The sequence below is a fragment of the Sinocyclocheilus grahami genome, unplaced genomic scaffold (genome assembly GCF_001515645.1).
Source record: "Sinocyclocheilus grahami isolate Dianchi unplaced genomic scaffold, SAMN03320097.WGS_v1.1 scaffold733.1, whole genome shotgun sequence".
Classification (NCBI taxonomy): Eukaryota; Metazoa; Chordata; class Actinopteri; order Cypriniformes; family Cyprinidae; genus Sinocyclocheilus; species Sinocyclocheilus grahami.
Window position 1 is genome coordinate 527,216 of NW_015505912.1, and position 12,792 is coordinate 540,007.

Genomic DNA, 12,792 nt, shown 5'->3' on the forward strand with positions numbered 1-12,792 from the left:
ATTCTGAATGATTTATAAGCCTTTTGAAATATGGGGACACTCAAAATGTCCTCATAAATCACCTTCTCCTTGTAATACCTGTCATACCCATGTCATTATACAAATTTGTGTCCTCATAAATCACAAAAATGCACGCGCACACACACACACACAAATAAATACATGTATACATAAAATTATTTTCAAAAATACATTCACAATATCATATTTCACAACTATTATTTACATATTTTTTTCTTTTTTTTTAAAGGCAATTATTACTGTTATATTGCTCAAATTTAGGGTTACAAATCTGAACAAACCCAAAGTATTAAACTTTGGCTAGTAATTCATTCCCAACTCTGTGTGCTACAACTGAACAATCCCTGAAATCCCGCGGCTTGTAGAGCGATGATATGCTATTGTTTATCTAAGTGACTGGACAATTTGGTGTAAAGCATGAACTTACATTGAAGGAGGGATGCAAGTCCTATAGAGACCAGAATATCTTTTTCTTCTTCTTCTTATTCAATAAGAAAACAAACAGGGTCAAATCTGATTTCATCTTGACTTTAATTGTAATTTGTTTAGTTCCCTGCGGTGAAATATGGCCATATCATTATGATGTCTGCTTATCTGTACACATTTGTGAAAATGTAAGATTTTGCATGGAATCATTTTTTTACTTTAATCTTGCTATAAGTTCATTATTAGTAACATGAAACAACAACAACAAAGAAAACTATGATATATTATCATAAAAGTAACTTATCATAGATGTACATGTTTGGGTGTTCAGGGTGGTTGTTAGGAGGTTGCTCATAAATTCTGATCAAAAGTGCTAATTTTCAAGTCTCTGTGGTATTCTGGTCTCGAGATTTAGTTAAGGTCTTTTTTTTTAACATGAAATCATATATTTGATCACTTGGAATGAACATTTGTTCTCAACAATTCTTTCTTTCTTTTTTTCTTTCTATTTCTAATTGCCAGTGTGTGAGTCTGAGGTTTCGTTTGGTGGTTGTGAATGTATTCAGGGCACAAATGCTTCTGTGTTTAGTCGTGAGGACCCAGAGATCAGGGCTCATAATATGGGACAGCGGTGAGGGATGGCCATGGGTGTGGGGTGTGTAAGGTTGGATATGCTCTCTCATCCTGAAGGTTGAAGAGAGCTCGTCACATACCACAGGACTGTGCAAATATTTCACAACACTGAGAGACAGCACATCAGCCTAAAAGAAGGTGTGCTAGATGTGGTGATAGATGGATGATATGTCAATGATTTCAGCTGAGATTGTGGAAAATGATAAACCAACACTTATATGCATAGAAACTAAGGGAGCTCGTTGTTATTCTTTTGCGGTCCCACATGTGCAGATGAAATGGTGAACCAACTATGGGGGTAGAATTGTTGCTTAATTCCAAATAAATAGATTATGATCCACAAATAAATAGAATGAGATCCACAAATAAATCTTAAAGTTTCACAAACATGAATTAAATTCACAAATAAATAAAATGAGATTTGCAAATAAAAAACATATTCACAAATATATATTTATGTCACAACCACAACTTTGCCTGGCATTTATTTGTGAATCGCGTCCTGTGCATTTGCGAATTGTGAAACATTTCTTGCGTCAAGATGTGCTGACAATCCACAAATACATGGACTCCACCCACCGTCTACTCAAGCCAATCAGATAACAGCCACATTCGCTGACCAATCGTAGCACGATCTCGCTATAGCCAATCCGCTTTGCTTTACAATCAGGGTGGTCTCGTCCTGAGATAACTTCATGCATCTGCATTGGCTCAAATAGGTCATATAAGGGCCATACAATGGGTACAGTAAAAGATGTTTAAAACTGGATTTCGTTAGACCATTAGATGAATGAAGTTATCTCAGGACGAGACCACCCTGATTGTAAAGCAAAGCGGATTGGCTATAGCGAGATCGTGCTACGATTGGTCAGTGAATGTGGCTGTTATCTGATTGGCTTGAGTAGACGGTGGGGGGAGTCCACGTATTTGTGGATTGTCAGCACGTCTTGACGCAAGAAATGTTTCACAATTCGCAAATGCACAGGACACGATTCACAAATGCGTGCAGCTATCTACAAATGAATAGGACGCGATTCACAAATGCGTGCAGCTATCTACAAATGAATAGGACGCGATTCACAAATGCGTGCAGCTATCTACAAATGCACAGGACGCGATTCACAAATGCGTGCAGCTATCTACAAATGCACAGGACGCGATTCACAAATGCGTGCAGCTATCTACAAATGCACAGGACGCGATTCACAAATGCGTGCAGCCAGCACATCTTGACGCAAAAAATGTTTCACAATTCGCAAATGCACAGGACGCGATTCACAAATGCGAGCAGCTATCTACAAATGCACAGGACGCGATTCACAAATAAATGCCAGGCAAAGTTGTGGTTGTGACATAAATATATATTTGTGAATATGTTTTTTATTTGCAAATCTCATTTTATTTATTTGTGAATTTAATTCATGTTTGTGAAACTTTAAGATTTATTTGTGGATCTCATTCTATTTATTTGTGGATCATAATCTATTTATTTGGAATTAAGCAACAATTCTACCCCCATAACCAACTTTTTTAGTGTGTTAGTTATCACATCAAAATACAGTAACTGTGCTTTTTTAAAGCATGACAAATGATTATTTAAAATGTGTTTTAAAGCAAAACTTGTAATATCCACATTGAAGTGGATTTTGTAAAAGTGCATGTAAGTGTGTTAAGAAGTGTCATGAAAGTTAAATCTAAGTACGCTTAAGTGCCAATTTTTAAGATTTCAAGTACACAAATGCACATTCAGTACAGTTAAATTTGCTTTTTTGAATGCACATACAGTTATTTTTAGAAATATAATTTTATCTACCATGTAGAATGTACAATGACATTAAGAAAAGACATACCACAACAAATCTCTCAGAATCAAAATATGTTGATGATGATGATATTCTGCTGTTAGTTTGGAATTATGTAAAGTGAAAAAATGTGAAAGGGAGAGAGTAATGTTCTCTCTTTCTGTGTTGCTCTTAGATTGATTCTGATGACGTCATCACCAGAGATGAACAGATCTTTCTTCTGATTGATGCACGGGCGAGGTGTGAGAGAAGCATCCGTGCACAGTTAGATGTGGTCAGAGGTATTCTAGTGTATTTCTGCTTGATATGTGCACTTAATTGTAAGTCTGCTTTGGTGAGAAATCAAATGTGCATGTAATTATTGTGTTAGTAAAGGACCATTATACAATGTCAGAATTGTCCAATTATGTGGCCTGTTGAGGAGAAGCATGCTATTATTTTTAAAACCAATCAGGCTTATGATTTTCACTTGACAGATGATAAAACAGGAGAAAAAAATCCCATATGACTCATATATGCTGATATCTACCCTGCCTACCGTATCTATCTAATTAAATTAAATGTTTAGTTCAGTATAATATAAAAACGTACTTGCGACAAATGGACAGCTATACTGAAGCTATCAGAAGATTGTATCTTCCTACCCCCACAGATCTAATTTCCTGAAGACAGCAGGATCTATGAGAATGGCAAATTAGACTGTAGCCCTGGTTATAGGAAGATTTTAAGATAAGGAACATTGATTTAAGCTCAGTTTCCATTGTTACTTGTAGTGATGAGTCACTTTATAGTAAGATACAGTATTGCCTAACTGTGTGATGAATGTGAATCCACTGCTGTTGGGTTTTTGAGAAAATATACAGTACTATATATTGGGTTACTATATGAGGAGATTAATTTGACTTGTCACCTTCAAACATTTTGTTGGAGGATACTTTGACTGCATAGATGTATTCCATGTTATACTTTTGGTAAAACATGATATTTGTGTGTATTCTCAGAGGATCACTGTGTTCCTGAATGGGATGGGATAATTTGCTGGCCCATGGGAAAGCTCGATCAGATGGTTGCAGTTCTGTGTCCCGAGTACATCTATGACTTCAACCACAAAGGTCTGTTAAACCCCTCTGAACTAAATAAAATTAAATCTGAAGTATGTAATTTCTCCAGTTTTGAGAAAATTAAAAGTCTTTTAACACTGAAAACTTACATACCCTTACAGAAAAGTATATTTAAAATTCATTTCACTAGGTAAACTTCAATAAAGCATACTTTATGAAGTAAGTACACTAAAATCAATGTACTAGTAGTATACTTGTAACTGTACAATTTCAGTAATTCTTGGGACTCAATGACCCTGCATTTTAGTTTATTTTAGTTCATACTTTTGAGTAAACAAGACATTTACACACTAGGTAACCGCTAGTTAACCACTAGATGCCACCTGGCAACTACACCGAAGGGGTGGGAGGGGGTGCCAGGACCCGTGGGTGAAATAAATTGAGGGACTGGCAGAGGAAGAGACCCTTGAGGAGCCGGTGGAGGAAGAGCCCACAGTGGAGTCGATGGAGGGAGGCCAGGGTGGAGACTTGGCAGTGAATCAAGGGGAACCAGGGGATTCATCGACCGAGGTGGAGCCAAGGAGATAAAGACCCAGGATGACACTGCTGGTCTGTAGGCCCATGGCGGAGCCACATGCTCATGGGACTGAAATGGAGCTGAAGTTTAAAGACCAAGGTGGAGCCGGTGGGAGAGAGCGAGCCAGAGGGAAGAGGTGCCCTGTAGAGCTAAAGGAGTAGAGAGCTGAGGCATAGCCGCAGACCCGAAAGTCTGTAGCAAAACCTGGGTGACGCCTCACCGAGGCGGAACCAGAGGGACAAGGGAGACCTGTGGAGCCAAAGCGATGACGGACCATGGTGGAGACAAGAGAGTGTGAAGCCAAGGCAGAGCGATGGGTTGACAGGCCATGGTATAGCCATGGGCTCGGAGGCCCGAGGTGGAGCCAGGGATTTCAAGCACCTAGGCTGAGCTGAGGGAGTGTTGAGGGTGTGAGTCTGTGGCTGGCGAATTGCAAACAAAGTCCTCCTCCACTTCATCCACGGTGAAAGGGGAACCACTCATAATGAGCACTTCCTTGACGAAAAACACAAAAAACAACAACCTTAATTTCCCTTGGGGACCATCAACAGGAAAAGTGATATTGGTTTTTAACTGTTCATTAAGTCCCGTATAATAAAATTAAATGCTGCTAGATACATCTAGTTTCTAGGACTGTTTTTCTGTCACAGTGAGAGCACAGCAAGTAGAGAAAATGTGGATCTAAATGCAGCTTTCTTCTTTATTGAAAGTACTTAAAGGGATAGTTCACCTTCAGTTGCTGGTCCCCATTGACTTTTTTTTCCATAATATGGAAGTCAATAGGGACCAGCAACTGAAGGTGAACTGTCCCTTTAAGTATAAATTTGTGAAGTATATATATGACTTGAATATATCCAGGACAGTAAACAAATTAAAAATCAAATCTAATACAGCAAGATGCTAGATGTTTCCATGTCCACTCATGAGTGTGTCTTAATGCATATATACATCCATAACCATGTGTATAGACGCAAACTTATGTTGATTGAGATATCTTTGCTATGATCTGATCAGACAGTCAGCAGGTATTCTGCTCTCTGAGGAATAAAGTAGGGAATAGTTGAGCCAGGGTTTTTGTAATTTACCCATGCAGAGCCAAAACATTGAATTTAGTCCACCACACTAGTAATTAATAATAATAATATTTAACTAGTAACAAGTAATTGTGAAATTATATATAAATATGTACTTAAGTCATACTTTAAGTGGGTCAATACACTCTTAAGTTCAACTAATTGCACTTAATGTAAATTTTAATTACAGAAATGGTCAGAAAACTTTATATTAAGTTCGCACTTAGTTATATTCTTTTAAAGCATATTATTTTCATTGTAAGTACTCTTTAAAAAAGTATGTACTAAAAAGTATGCCAACTTCTTTTTCACAAGTGATAGTTGTGTCCGAAATCTCAAAATTGCATAAGTACTACATTTGACTTCACAACAGTTAAAAAAGTATGTTCCATATATGTGTGGTGTATGAATGCAGTCCTGATGTACTACATCTGCGTTGTCTTGTGACCCATGAGACAATGAAATTAATCATTTTCCACAACTACTTCGAAGTCAATTTGATTATTTTCTCTTCTGTTTCTTTTTTTTTCTCTAGACGTCTCCATTGCACCCGTAACTACATCCACATCCACCTCTTCACCTCATTCATATTCCGAGCAATTAGTATATTTGTGAAAGACGCCGTTCTTTATACTGTCACAGAAGAGGGCAAACTAGAAGATGGGTCCATTGGACAAAGACCCTACATGGTACTCACAAAAACACATTTGCACATGAATACATAAATACTGTACATAAATAACACAAATTGTCTGCAGAGCCCAACAATAGTTTTATTGGTCGTGTGCTATCAGGTGGGCTGCAAGGTTGCTGTGACCCTCTTCCTGTATCTCTTGGCAACCAATCATTATTGGATTCTGGTGGAGGGTCTGTATTTGCATAGTCTGATCTTCATGGCCTTCCTGTCTGACAAAAACTGTCTGTGGGCTTTAACAATCATAGGCTGGGGTGAGTTGTCACTTTTAAGTTGAAGATAACATTTGAAAGTAATATTTGTTAAGCAATCCATTATGACCTTGAGGGTGAATAGTGTTTTCCTTTAACGTCCGGTTTCAGACTCTCTTGCTTCCTCTTTCATAGGAATACCCGCAGTGTTTGTATCCATATGGGTCAGTGCCCGGGTGTCTCTGGCAGACACACAGTAGGTTTACACACACAAACATATGGCACAGATGCATTCAGCACCTACATTCAAAGGTTTCTGTTAAACCTCGAAATGTTAACACCTCCCATTAGACCACACATTTTTCTTCCAAAAGGTTTAGGTTTTGTCACATAGTTTTTTAGCAAATTCCAGGCAAGACCTATTGTCGGCCTTTCTAAAAATAGTCACTGGCTGAACCTGTCACAAAACTGCACGGGGACACGAAGGCTGAGAATCCAAGTGCAGCAGTTTATTAGAGGAATAATCCACAATCGTAGTCAAAACAGGCTTGAGGACAAACACATCATAATCTGTGATGCTGTCTAAACTGGTGCGCCGCGACACGACAAATCCCCGACAGTAAACTGCTGCCTCATTCTACTTATGATGTACTGATAAAATTCTAATGATTTGCAAAGGTCGTTTTGTCGCGTCCAGTGTAGACAGACTTTAGCTGTTGCGGTGTGGCGTGACAACTGTCGCATCCTGTGTAGACACGGTGTTACAGCTGCAGATATGACACATGCAAGACTAATGAGCAACAGGTGAAAACAATCAGGCATGATGAGTCCAGGCAATGGATTATGGGATATGTAGTCCAGGATAGAATGGCAAAGGTATGGGATGGATGAAACGCAGCTTTATATTCCACTCAATCCAAGTGGTTCTAGTGTTTGTTAGTAGGGTCTACATTGTTTAGGCAAGATTAAAGGATTTGGTTGTCACACAAATAAGACTGAGTGTGTTGTTTTTAAATCACTATTTTACTAAACACTTGTGATCGACTTAAGAATTTTGGTAAGACTTTACAATAAGAAGTCATGGCCTAATGGTTAGAGAGTCAGACTCGTAACCCAAAGGTTGTGGGTTTGAGTCTCGTACCGGCAGGGATTGTAGGTGGGGGGAGTGAATGTTCAGCGTTCTCTCCCACCTTCAATACCATGACTGAGGTGCCCTTGAGCAAGGCACTGCACCCCCAACTGCTCACCGGGCGCCGCAGCTTAAATGGCTGCCCACTGCTCCGGGTGTGTGTTCACGGTGTGTGTGCACTTTGGATGGGGTAAATGCAGAGCACTAATTCCTAGTATGGGTCACCATACTTGGCCACATGTCATGTCACTTTCACAATAAGGTTTCATTAGTTAACTATATTAGTTAACATGAACAACACTTATACAGCATTTATTCATCTTAGTTGATGTTTAATACGTTATTTAAATTAAAAGTTGTATCTGTTAACATTAGTTAATGCACTGTGAACTAACATGAACATGTTTATTAACTAACATTGACAAAGGTTAATAAATGTTACCAGAATTTTATTATATTATTACATCTTTGTTGGATGCTGTCCAGGTGCAGCAAGATGAATGTGCAAACGGTAGCTCAGAAAACACATAAGGAGAAACATTGTGATAATAAAATATCCACCATCACAGACACTTGCATTTGGTCAGGATTAGATTTTTCAAAAGAACACTGAGTTTGCTGAAAAACAGTTGGCAATTTGCTCTGGATTTTTGTTTTACACTGTGTCACTTTAGAGAAGTAAAATAGTTTCCCAGTGTTAAAAAAAGGTGTGAATACTACAGTGGTGAAAAGAAAAATCACAATTTAATATTCATGCCACCTGCAACACAGTGAAACCTATTGATGATTGTGAATACTTTCTAAAGTGCTGAAGGCTGGATTTCTTCATCTCTAGGTGCTGGGATATAAGCGCAGGCAATCTGAAATGGATCTATCAAGTACCAATCCTGGCTGCCATTGTTGTAAGAATTTTTTTCTCCAATAAATTATAATAATAATTCAGATGTTTAAATTCAGTATGCCATATGCAGTAACAAAAATCTGTACTTTATAAAATGCAAAATATGTTATCCATATTTTACAAATACTAAACATTTCCTATCAGTAAATACCCACCTGAAAATTCACTTATTTTTTGTGTTTTACTTATCTAGGTAAACTTCTTCCTCTTCCTCAATATCATCAGGGTTTTGGCCTCTAAGTTGTGGGAAACAAACACAGGAAAACTGGACCCTAGACAGCAGTACAGGTTATAAATTACTACACACACACACACAGGTTTGTTTTTGTGAAAAGTGGGGACATCCCATAGGCGTAATGGTTTTTATACTGTACAGACCATATATTCTATTGCCCTACACCAACCCTACCCCTAAACCTACCCCTTACAGGAAACTTTGTGCTATTTCAGATTTTCAATACACTCCATTCTGTGTGATTCATAAGCGTTTTGAAAAGTGGGGACATGGGGTAATGTCCTGAAAAGTCACCCTCTCCTTGTAATACCTATGTCATTATACAAATTTATGTCCTCATTTGTCACAAAAATGTGCACGCACACACACACACACACACACACGCGTGATTTGCAGTGATTTGTTTGCTGTGGCCTGTATAGGAAGCTGCTGAAGTCAACCCTGGTGCTGATGCCGCTGTTTGGAGTTCATTACATGCTGTTTATGGCTCTTCCATACACTGATGTCACAGGTCTGCTGTGGCAGATTCAGATGCATTATGAGATGCTCTTCAACTCTTCACAGGTATATTCCAGTAAAAAAAAAATCACATCTAGCCAGCAAGCATATGAAGGAAATTACATTGGGATTCAACTGCTAAAAATAGAATAGTCTTTGTTCACAGTGACAATAATTTACACTTACAGTGACAAGACAAACGGAATTATAAATTTTCAATGAGAATTTGTGATTTGAGATGACAGGATAACACTTTACACAAAGGTCCCATTAGTTAATGCATTTACTAACATTAACTAAAAATGAACAACACATTTGTTACAGTACTTATTACGGTACACTTTTTTTTAAAGATTAAATAAATATTAGAATACATATTAGATTAAGATTAGTTTGAGATTAAATACAGATATTAATTGTTACTATAATTCATGCTAACTCAGATCCATTAAATAATCTTAACAGATACAACGTTCACCATACAAATAACTTGTCTCTGGAAATTTTCATGTTACTTTAATTTGGTTAGGACACATGAAATATCATGGTTGTTGCCCTGAAAAAGTGTGTGCTTTTCCTTTATGGTGAATTTCATTTCCACAGGGTTTCTTTGTGGCGTTTATTTACTGCTTTTGCAATGGGGAGGTGAGTGTTTGACACTTTAGATTAATATATGAGTGTGCTTACTGTATTTACCTAAAGTATGGCTCTAATTGGTGTGAACTTGAACAATTCAATAAGCTTTCATATCTATTGAAATGTGCATGTTTAAAGTGCAGAGTGTAATTTCTGAAGTAATGTAATTGTAAGAATAATGACTTTAGCTAATGTTGCTGTTTTGACTCAAGCAAACGGTACAATGTTTTGATAGCCCCAAAGTATTTACAGTTTTTGGTAGAATCAACCTACAAAAGGTTTATATTTGTCTTATTTGTCTCTGCATATTCAAAGGCATGGCTCACTTAAAAATTTAAAGGCATAGTTCACCCAGAAATGAAAGCTCCGTCATTAATTACTCACCCTCATGTCGTTCCATACCCGTAAGACCTCCGTTTATCTTCAGAACACATATTAAGATATTTTTGATGAAATCCGAGAGCTCTCTGACCCTCCATAGACAGCAAGGGAACTACCACGTTCGAGGCCCAGAAAGGCAGTAAGGACATAGGTAAAATATACATGTGACATCAAGGGTTCAACCTTAATTTTATGAAGCTACGAGAATACTTTTTGTGCACAAAGAAAACAAAAATAACGAATTTATTCAACAGTTCCCTTGCTGTCTATATCTTAATATGTGTTCTGAAGATGAACGAAGGTCTTACGTGTTTGAACGACATGAGGGTGAGTAATTAATGACAGAATTTTCATTTTTGAGTGAACTATCCATTTAAATTCTGTCATCTTTTACTCAAACTTTTCATTCTGAGTTTTTGTCCTTGTGACTATTGCTTAAAATTCTTTCACACAATTTGGACTGACATAAGGGTGAATACAGGAATTTCATTTCGGAGTGAACTACCCACCTTATTTTGAAACGCGAAAGAAGCTATTCAGTGAGTGTGCAAGACTTCTGATTCATTAGCCGCAACAATAGGTAAATGACACGGAGAATAAAAAGTGCTGTAAACAGTAAACTATTTGTGCTACAAATCAGTGTTTATTAATTACAATAATACAGTACACACATTCAAGTTACAAATAGCCATGTCCGTTCTTAAAGGGGTCATATGATGTTGCTAAAAAGAACATTATTTTGTGTAATTGGTGTAATAAAATGTGTTTATGCGGTTTAAGGTTCAAAAAACACATTATTTTCCACATACTGTACATTATTGTTTCTCCTCTATGCCCCGCCTTTCTGGAACGCGTCGATTTTTACAAAGCTCATCGGTCTGAAAAGCGAGGTGTGCTCTGATTGGTCAGCTATCCAGTGCGTTGTGATTGGCTGAATACCTCAAGCGTGAGACGGAAATGTAACGCCCCTTGCCATACTGTGATGCCTTGTCCCGGCCGGAGCAATGAGACAAAAACATTAAAACCCATTATAAACGAGGCATTTGTTGCATCCAGTGGGGACATAATTACAGATTATAATGACTTCTATGGTTGCATCACGCCACGTAAACATAAAACCATGTCTGCATTTGTGATCGGAGAAATAACAAACAACAAGTGCTACTCTACACTGCTCAAAACTCGCGTTTGAATCGTCAGTGGCAAATTCTTTATATATAAATAACGTACTTACAGTCTGTGAGTCAGAACAGCCGGCATTGTCGTCTACTCTACCAGGATCAGGAAACAGTCCTCCATAAAATGTGCTGCACACATCTCAATATTTGGGTTGAAGTGTTCTGGAACAGTGTTGTAAATACAACTTAACCACTGATTTCTAGTCGTGTCCTCTTTTGGAAGGCCAAACAAAGTAGTTTCGCTTTCACAACGAAGCACACAGCGCCTTCACGACATGCTGGCGGCGGCAACAATACTACAGTGAGAATAAAAGTTACGCCTTTTTTCTGCATAAATAGCGTGAGTAGTGAGTTCACACTGAAAATCTCAAGAAAAAGTGCACTTCAAATGATAGATACACTGATGTGCACTCAGTCTAGGTTTTTTTTTCTCTAGTAGCTATTCCATCCACATTTGCATTTAGCCTAAATATAGGCTACTGTAAGACTGGAAATGTATTTTCTTGCCCCTGAAATACATTTTATAATATATTTTGGTAAATGAAGGTTAAAACTAAATGTATTTTCAATTTCAAAATTTAGCATATATTTAAAATATATATTTGTGCTGTATGGGTATTACGTACTGGAGGGGGAGGGGCTATGAGACTCCAATGCTGCATGACAGAATAACCTTCATACACTAGATAGTACATAGTATAAGTGGTATTCATTCGGGACACAACTCATTTCTTTAAACTGGAATAGGAGATTGTATTTTAACACAGAAGAAACCATTTACATCGCCTTTAAATGTGTGTGTGACAGTCACTTAGCCCCTTTTCTCTGTCTCTCTCTTTCTTTTTATATCTCTCCATGATGAACAGGTGCAGGCAGAGGTTAAGAAGGCATGGCTGAGGCGCAGTCTTGCATTAGACCTGAAGCAGAAGGCTCGTGTCAACAGCAGTGCGGGATGTGGGAGTGGCTATTACGGAGGCATGATGTCACACACCACCACACAGAGCGTGTGCCTCAGTGTCAGTGGCACTAAAGGCCTTCCTCTGGGGACCATGGGTGCCAAAGGACAATCACGTCTCCACCATTCAGGAAACTTACCTGGGTATGCGCCTCACGACACAGAGGCTGTGTTTTTTACAGTGCGGCAGCATGAACTGGCTCTGAGGCAGAATGATGGGAAAAAGTCTCCATGCAAGCAGACCAGCAGGAATGCAGAGGAAAGTGAGCACGATTTTGAGCCATATTTTGTAGCAGATGATGAACATTCTGGTTCCATGTCTTGGAAAGAACTGGAAACAATGCTTTGATGGTCTTCTGGCTGAACATTAGTGGTGCTTACTATGTTTAGAAGCCCTTAGT

At 38.2% G+C, this 12,792-nt stretch overlaps 1 protein-coding gene across 1 annotated transcript in view; it reads left to right on the top strand.

Annotated features, from left to right (window-relative positions):
• Positions 1–12,740, top strand: part of LOC107560533 (parathyroid hormone/parathyroid hormone-related peptide receptor-like) — a 17,980-nt gene extending 5,240 nt beyond the window's left edge. Inside the window, exons 2-12 of the mRNA XM_016244748.1 lie at positions 3,058–3,163; positions 3,884–3,994; positions 4,398–4,513; positions 6,049–6,282; positions 6,388–6,541; positions 6,674–6,734; positions 8,443–8,509; positions 8,702–8,796; positions 9,166–9,307; positions 9,845–9,886; positions 12,303–12,740. Of these exons, the coding sequence (XP_016100234.1) occupies positions 3,058–3,163; positions 3,884–3,994; positions 4,398–4,513; positions 6,049–6,282; positions 6,388–6,541; positions 6,674–6,734; positions 8,443–8,509; positions 8,702–8,796; positions 9,166–9,307; positions 9,845–9,886; positions 12,303–12,740 (1,566 nt within the window). The remainder of the gene's footprint in view (positions 1–3,057; positions 3,164–3,883; positions 3,995–4,397; positions 4,514–6,048; positions 6,283–6,387; positions 6,542–6,673; positions 6,735–8,442; positions 8,510–8,701; positions 8,797–9,165; positions 9,308–9,844; positions 9,887–12,302) is intronic.
• Positions 12,741–12,792: the final 52 nt, after the last annotated feature.